At 49.4% G+C, this 7,500-nt stretch overlaps 1 protein-coding gene across 6 annotated transcripts in view; it reads right to left on the reverse strand.

Annotated features, from left to right (window-relative positions):
* mprip (myosin phosphatase Rho interacting protein) overlaps positions 1-7,500 on the reverse strand; it is a 62,663-nt gene that overhangs the window by 6,396 nt on the left and 48,767 nt on the right. For 5 of the 6 annotated variants that reach the window (XM_030767076.1, XM_030767073.1, XM_030767074.1 and 2 more), the window contains 4 exons: positions 6,590-7,328; positions 6,301-6,417; positions 1,362-5,177; positions 1-65 (listed from right to left, as the gene is read on the reverse strand). The exon at positions 1-65 is cut by the window's left edge and continues 83 nt beyond it. In XM_030767076.1, the coding sequence (XP_030622936.1) occupies positions 1-65; positions 1,362-5,177; positions 6,301-6,417; positions 6,590-7,328 (4,737 nt within the window). The remainder of the gene's footprint in view (positions 66-1,361; positions 5,178-6,300; positions 6,418-6,589; positions 7,329-7,500) is intronic. The other variant, XM_030767077.1, reaches the window with a different exon arrangement.

Here is a 7,500-nt window from a genome sequence, read left to right on the forward strand (position 1 = left end):
TGAAGATCCTCCACCACCTTCTGATGGGTCTCCTCCATCGCTGCGAAACCGCGCTCACACGTGGCCTACACACACACACACACACACACACACACACACCGTACCGCAGATCACATGTACATCAGTCACGGAGACACATGCATACACGCACACACTTGCACACTTACACTTACACATACACATACACATGCACACAAACACGCACGCAGCCACACACATGCTTACTTGCTCGCATGCACACACGCACACACACGCGCGCACACACACACACAGACACACACACACACACACACGCCAACTCTCTACCAGTGATAGTCTTGTCTGCAGTCACCTGAAGACTGTTATATGGCTAGTGTGACTGCTTTAAAAAATCCTGCTCCTTTTTTCAGCCCCACTAATTCTGGTTACCTGCATTATGTTACGGCTACTGCTTATACTTTAACACTGTCTGTTAGTGGCTGTGTCATGTTCACTTCCTGCGGGGACCCCACTGATCCCCAGCGATTGGTTGGTAAGTCCGTCAGTGCTTTGAGGGATGCTGAGGGAGAACTGTACAGTGCAGAAAGGCATGCAGCAGTATTTGAGAGTGGAGCAGTTATGTGCACAGCGCTAATCAGATAAGGGTTTGTGTGTGTGTGTCGTAAGACATGCATGCACATCTCACAAACACAGTCAAATTAGAGCAAGAGTGCTCACTGATTCTCTTTAAAAGAAAAGTGTCTGCTTTGCTAAAAACGTGACAGGACAGTGGGTAACGTAGTCCTGACAGATGCCATCAGGTTGTGGAACTACAGAATGCATACACACCAAACGTGAAGAGCTGAGTCGACGCCCATATTTGTGGTTGTGGCTGGTAACTGTACATGCTGAATATGGGAATGTCTATGAGCTCACATTACAAGACGTGATCATTTCCGCGTCGTAAGAGCCTAACAGTGCAGTTTTGTGCCCCTTATGTCTGTGAAACTGTGCTTTCTGTAAAGCCCTGCAGGTGGCACTCAGTGCAAAGATACCATCCTCCCTGACTGATATGAACAACCACATAAGAGGCTGCAGTGGTCACTGTATTAGACTACTTTCATAATAATGATTAAACACTTATTGAGCTGAATTAACGGCATAGTTACAGATTAGTTGCAGTATCTTGAATTATGCTTTTACTCAAGGTCACATCTCCAAGTTGCTCACCCTTGATTTGTTTAAAAAATTCATAGAATCAAAATCAATGCGCTGTTTCCTGTAACTGACCCAGGATACAGACCAGTTGTTGGATGACCACTGCAACCTGAAACCAAGTTTATGAACCGATCCTACTCCAACACAAACACACATCTCTAAATTAAAAAGTTAGGAGGTTAAACCTTGAGACTGTCCAAGTCTCGCTGGTACTTCTCTCGGAGACTGGCGACGTCTCCCTCGGGCGGTTTGTTCTCCAGCTCATCTCGCATGGTGCTCATCTGTGACTCTAGTTCCAGGATACGACCCCTCAGCAGGGACATGGGGTCTACATCCTGCACAGGCCCCTCCCCTTCCTCCATTCGACATAAGTCCTCTGCTGGAATACTGGTCTCCTCTGAGAAGGAGGCGTGGGACTCCTCTACACTTTTGTCCTCCTCACATCGTCTCCTCTCCTCCAGGGATTGGATGGTTCGTTTGTACTGCTCATGAAGCCTCAGAATTTGCTCCTCATGAACTGTTTCCAGTTGTTGTATTTTTTCACAGAATTCCTCTTCCAGTTTGCAGACCTGCTCTTTGTGCAGGGCTTCCGTGGTCTCCGTGTCTTGCAGACAGACTTCCAGCCTCTTCTGGCTAATTTCTATGCGCTCCATTAGAGCCAACTCACTGGAGATGTGCTCCTGCTCCATGCGGCCCAGCTCCTCCGAGTGCTTCTTTCTCAACTCCTGAATCTCCTTATAGAATGCCTCCTCTAGCTGAGCCAGACGCTGCCGCTGCACCTGCAGCTCCTCTAGCCGAATCGAGGCCTCCTCCCGGAGAGTCTGGTTTTCCCCCTGCAGGGATGTGATCATCTGGTTAAAGCAGAGGCGCTCCTCTTCCAGGGAACTCTGATAGTGCTGATGGATGGTGGCCACGTTTTGTGCATGTTCTTCAACTAGGGCGGCCATGTCACGGCTGGTCTGTTGGCAGAGTGTGAGCTCCCTCTGGTGGTCCACTCTGATCCTGCAGGCCATGTAAGCCACTTGGGCTTGGATCAGGACCTCGTGGACACAGAGAGAGCTGCCATCGTCTGGAAATCTGTGTCCTATTCTTGCTCGGATAATTTCTACTAATCTAGCATGGGCACTTCGGCTACCTTCCTCGCATGTGCTTTTAATTTCTCGAGAGAGGTCGTGGAGAACAGCTGCCTGTTTCTTTAGCTCAGCAACCAGCCTCTCTCGTCCATCTTCAAAAGACCTACCGGATTCCACATCACAGGACAATGTGTCTCTCGCTAGGTGTCTACTGATGATTTCCTCAGCTAAGTCCTGGGCCTCTTCCATCTCTATCTGTTCCAGGTACGGAGCAAGCTCAGGGGGGCTGACATCAGCGAGACTTCCCTCGTCGCCAACACCAAGCTCACTACTCACTCCCTGGGAACCCCTCTGTGACTCACACAGATCTGAGGTTTTAACAGAAGCTTCTTTGAGAGCTGCATTTTTCTGCTGTAAAGATTCACCTACCTCTGTTAACTCCTTCTGAAAGACTTCAAACTTGTCCTGATAGATACATCTCAGGTTCTGAAGAGTGTACACCAGTTCTGCTTTCATACAAGAACTACGGATGAGGTTCTGACCCAATACACTGTCACCTACTGACAACACGTCACTTAAACCTGTATTCTGTGACTTAAGCTCCTCTACCTCAGAACAAAACGTACTGTCCAACGCAAGTTTCCTTGTCATGATGTCAGTGTAAGCTACTGCCAGGCACTGATGGCTTCTCTTCATGTTTTCTGCATCCTGATGGATCTCACTGAGGATACGCATGAAGTCAGAGTTCAGGTTTTGCAGAGACAATGCCATCTTCTCTAAAACCAGTGCCTCTAACTCTAACCTTCTGGCGAATAGCTTTACGGTGTCCTCTTCTGACTGGGCCTCTGCTCCTTTGACCTCTGGGCTCTCTTGGGAGTTCCAGATCCTGCTAACCTGCCTCATACGAACTGTGACACTGAAAAGGTCTTTCTCTATCTCTGCTAGAGCTTGCACATGTGATTCTGCCCTACCGTCATCACCCCAGCCTCTCATAACTTCCCTAACCTTTTCTCTGCATCTCTCAACCAACACCAATGCTTCCTCATACTCTCGATTCTGGTGACTCTTATCAGGATCTGACGGGAGGATCCCATCAGGCCTGTCTTGTCCCCCGGGCAGACCCTCCTGAACCCTGTCTCCAGACTGTTCCCTTAGTTCTAATTGATGCTGCTGATCCAGCGTCTTCTGCGTGGCATCTCTTAGTTTCTCTTCTGCAGCAAGCAGCTTGGACTCCAGTGTGTGGATGATACACATGAACTTCTCTGGGTCACTGTAGTCCTGGAAAGAGCTGTCACTCACTATGCTGAGATCTTGCGTCAGATCTTGGCTGCTGTCTTGGGTAAGATCTTGACTGATATTTTCAGTAGCATCCAAGGATGCTCTGTCCACCTGCATTCTCTCTGCTCCCTCTGAATGGATGTATTTTTGGCACTGGATGCTGGAGAAGCGAATTCTCTGCCTTTTGGCAAGAGTTCCCTCTGTTTCTGAGCTCCTTCTAGCAAGTGTTACCCCTGAGGTGGGACAAAAGGGCTCTTTGTTTTCTGTTCCCTTCCCCTGCGCACCATCAAGCACATCGTCCTGAGATCTGGATTGCTCCATTCTCAAGTCCGCATATCCCAACCTCAAGGCGTTCAGATGCTCTTCCAGCTCAGCAATCCGATCCTCCGCCACCACCAGTTTAGCCTGGAGGTCCTGCTCGGCCTTACGTGGCTCTGACTCCTCTGTGTGACCCTGCCCCATTTGAGAGAGAAGTTCCTCCTTTTCTTGCAAGAGGAGTTCCGTTTCCTCTAGGCTGCTCCCAAGGGCACCAATTTTGATCAGAGCCTCCTTCAGATCTTGCTCCTTCTGCTGCACCAGCCGCTCATAAGTCTCCTTAGTCTGCTGTACCTCCTCCTCCTTCTCTAGTAACACGCGGCTGATTTTTGCAAACTCCTCTGAAACCCTTTCGTAAGAGCTCTCCAGGGAGTAGTACTCTGTCTCCTCCTTTCTTAGGCGGGCCTGGAGTTTTCCCACCTCCCTGTCTGCCTCCGTGATCTGGTTAAGCAGCTCCTGACAGCGGCAGGTGAGGCGGTCCCGCTCCTCCTCTAGCCTCCTGACATTCTCCCTGAGTGTGTCTGCCACATCTGACTGAGCAGACAGCTCCTCCTGTAGCCGCTGCACCTCCTCCCTGACCTCTGTGCCCAATGGCCCTCCTCCCCTAAGCAATGCCTCCATCTGCTGCCGTGTTTCCTGCAGCTGATCCTCCACTTCACGCCTACTCTCTTCCGACTCAGCTAGCCGGCGGGTAAGGGCCTGTCGCTCCCGTTCATATTTGTCCACCAGGGAGCGCTTTTCCTTCAGTTCCCGCTGTTCTCTTAGAGCCTGTGCTTCCTCCATCGCGATGAGCCGGCCTGTGACTTCCGTAAGGCGCTCCTGTAGTCGCTGCGTTTCCCTTTGCTGGTCCCTGTGCAGCGCCTGCTGCCGCTCTAACTGCCGCAGAGCCTGATTCTTTTCCAGTAAGCTAGCCTCCACATCTCGCAGGCGGTCCTCGCTATCCCGGAGTTGAGCGCGTAACGTGGCTTCGCTACGGTTCCACTCCTCCTCGCGCTCGATACATCGGCTCTGCTCCATCTTCAGCTCACTCCGCATGCGAGCCACAGCCTGCTCACTCTCCACGATCTCAGCCATGGCTGCGTTCAGCTTCACCTGAAGGGCTTCGATCTCTGCCTCGTGTCGACAAATGATGTCCTGCGCTTCGCTGTAGCTCCGCCTTAAACTGTGGACCTGCTGACTGGCCAGGTCGTGTTTGCGCTGCTGGGAGGCAAGCTCCGATTTGAGATCCTGATTCAATCTGCTGAGTCTTTGCCATTGTGTCTGATGAGTGGACGACGAGGAAGCTGATGATGATGATGACGGCAACCCGGAGGAAGGCTTGCCAGGTGTGGTGGTCTTTAAGAGATTGAAGACATTTTGATTAGTTATACTCTGATTCCTCTTTTTTCTCCCCTCACTGACATGGAATGCCACATCTCTGGGGTTGCTGGGAGTTTCCGTGGACTTTAAACATTAATGACTGCATGCATAAGCTTCCCACTGTGCTTTTTCAAAGGGGGTGTCAAGTAATGATTTAAAAAAATCAAAATAAAATGACACTGGGATAAATGTGTACCAAACAAACAATGTGAAGGAATCCATGAAAAATGTGAAAAAAAAAAACTTTGTGGAATGACAAGGTGATGATCGGTCACAAAATTTGGTGCGGCTAACAGGGTCGTGTTTACACTTCAGCCGTGGAAAATATGTGTTTCTCACATCACTTCTAAAAAAGAAATGGCAAAAGCTCAAATAATAATACAGAAATATTTCTCAGAGAAAAGTCTGTGAATATATACAAAGGCGGTCTTTGGAAAAGACAAAACAGACAAACAGACATACTTCAAACAGATGGTCACATTCTGTCAAGACCCACGGACATGAGCGTCATGCAAACGTATGAGTGAGGGAGTGAGTGCAGGGAACAGGAGAGAAAAAGCACAGTTCAAAGCTTGGGTACGGTTCGCAGCATTTCTCACCTTGAGCAAACTAGCAATTCAGTCCAAAACCAAACCAAATCAACGCCCAGAGAGTGTGAGACTCCATCAAAACAGTTAGTAACTCATGCCTCAGCTTGCCCATGCATGTTGTGATTAGATCCCAAGACACATTAGCAACAAATTACCATCACACCCATCAGGTTCGACAGAACAGTTAAAATGGATTTTACCATACGTACCACTGACAGCATTCATTTTTCAAAACCTTGACTATTTCATTATGTCAACAGCATCTAAGCTACACAAACCCTCTCAGCTACTATTTATCAACGCTAGCATTTTGCTAATCTGCTATGGCTAGGTATCTAAGTTGCATAGCATACTGATGCATGTATACGTACATACGTATCAGACTCTAAACCTATTCTCCTGTTATTGTACTGCTTGTTCCTTGTACCATGAGGCTTTTTAACACAGCTTTCTGTACCAAAGCCTTAAATTTATATTATTTTCTCAGTCAGAGATTTAGCAAACGATACCTGTAGCACGTAGCCCTCGCGTGCACTCTGCTCTCGGCCACGCGCATCTTGTAGCTGCTCTTGTAAAAGGCTGTTTTGTTCCTGTAGTCTGGCTAGCTCTTTCTGTGTCTGCCCCAGCTGCAAACCAAACAAATAAACAAACGAAACAGAAAATACATATCACGCCTTCAAATCTTTTGTGAGTGTGTGTGCGCTTTTCTAAAAGAAAACATTTACACATTCAGCAAACTGTGGACTACTGCACATCATATCCAAGTCACAGAGAGGCTGAACAGGGACAAAACCACACCTCTTTGTCCAGAACGGCAGCAAGCTCTTGTGGGGGAAGACTGCTGCTTCCTGTGAGGTCAGATTGAAGGGAGGCGGAGCTGACAGTGATTGGCACTTGCTTCTCCTCTCTAAGAGGCGTGGTTTCCACCTGATGCCACCTCTGCTCAATCTCCACTTGTATGTCAGGAGCACTCACAACCCCTCTCTGAACACCGTCAGGTTGGTCCACTTCCATCTGCCCCTGAACCTCCTCCCTCGGGACTTTTGGCTCATTTCTTGTTGCCGTGGAAACAGCCGGCGTGTTGGGCGGAGGCGTGGTCTGCCGGAAACGATGCCGCCGTACGTGCTCCTGCTCCGCTTCCTCTTTTGGCTGTGCGGACTTCCTGTCAGTGGCGTGAGCGATGGAAACAGACGAGGAGGTCTGAGGAGAGGAAATCGTTGAACCAGGAGAAGACGTGGCAGAAGAAGAGGATGAAGGGGAAGAGAAGGAGGTGGAGGTGAGGATGATGTCTAACGTCCCTGCCCGTTCTCGAGAGCCACGCTCATGTCTCCGCTTTTCCTGCTCGGGCTGAGACTCCGTCCAGTCGAAGGTTTTGGACCGCCCCTCTCGCCGGCGATCCCGCACGCGGCTTTTCCGCTGCTCGGGGAGAGGCTCCTCGTGGCTGATGACATCACTCGACCCTGAACTGCGGGATGAGGTTTGACTGGGTTCAGGCTCTAACCCAGCTCTCGCTCCAGTACGATCTTCTGGGAGAGTGCTGGAGGGGGAGAGCAGAATAAAGAAGAAGAGGATGAGAACAAGGGACAGGAATAAAGAAGAAACATTGAGAGAGAGGATGAAAACGAGAGACAAGCAGACAGAGAGAGAGAGTTAGGTGACAGGTTATGTTCAATTCTGTAAATGGGCACAAGGAATAAACACACATCTAA

The sequence above is a fragment of the Chanos chanos genome, chromosome 3 (genome assembly GCF_902362185.1).
Source record: "Chanos chanos chromosome 3, fChaCha1.1, whole genome shotgun sequence".
Taxonomy (NCBI): domain Eukaryota; kingdom Metazoa; phylum Chordata; class Actinopteri; order Gonorynchiformes; family Chanidae; genus Chanos; species Chanos chanos.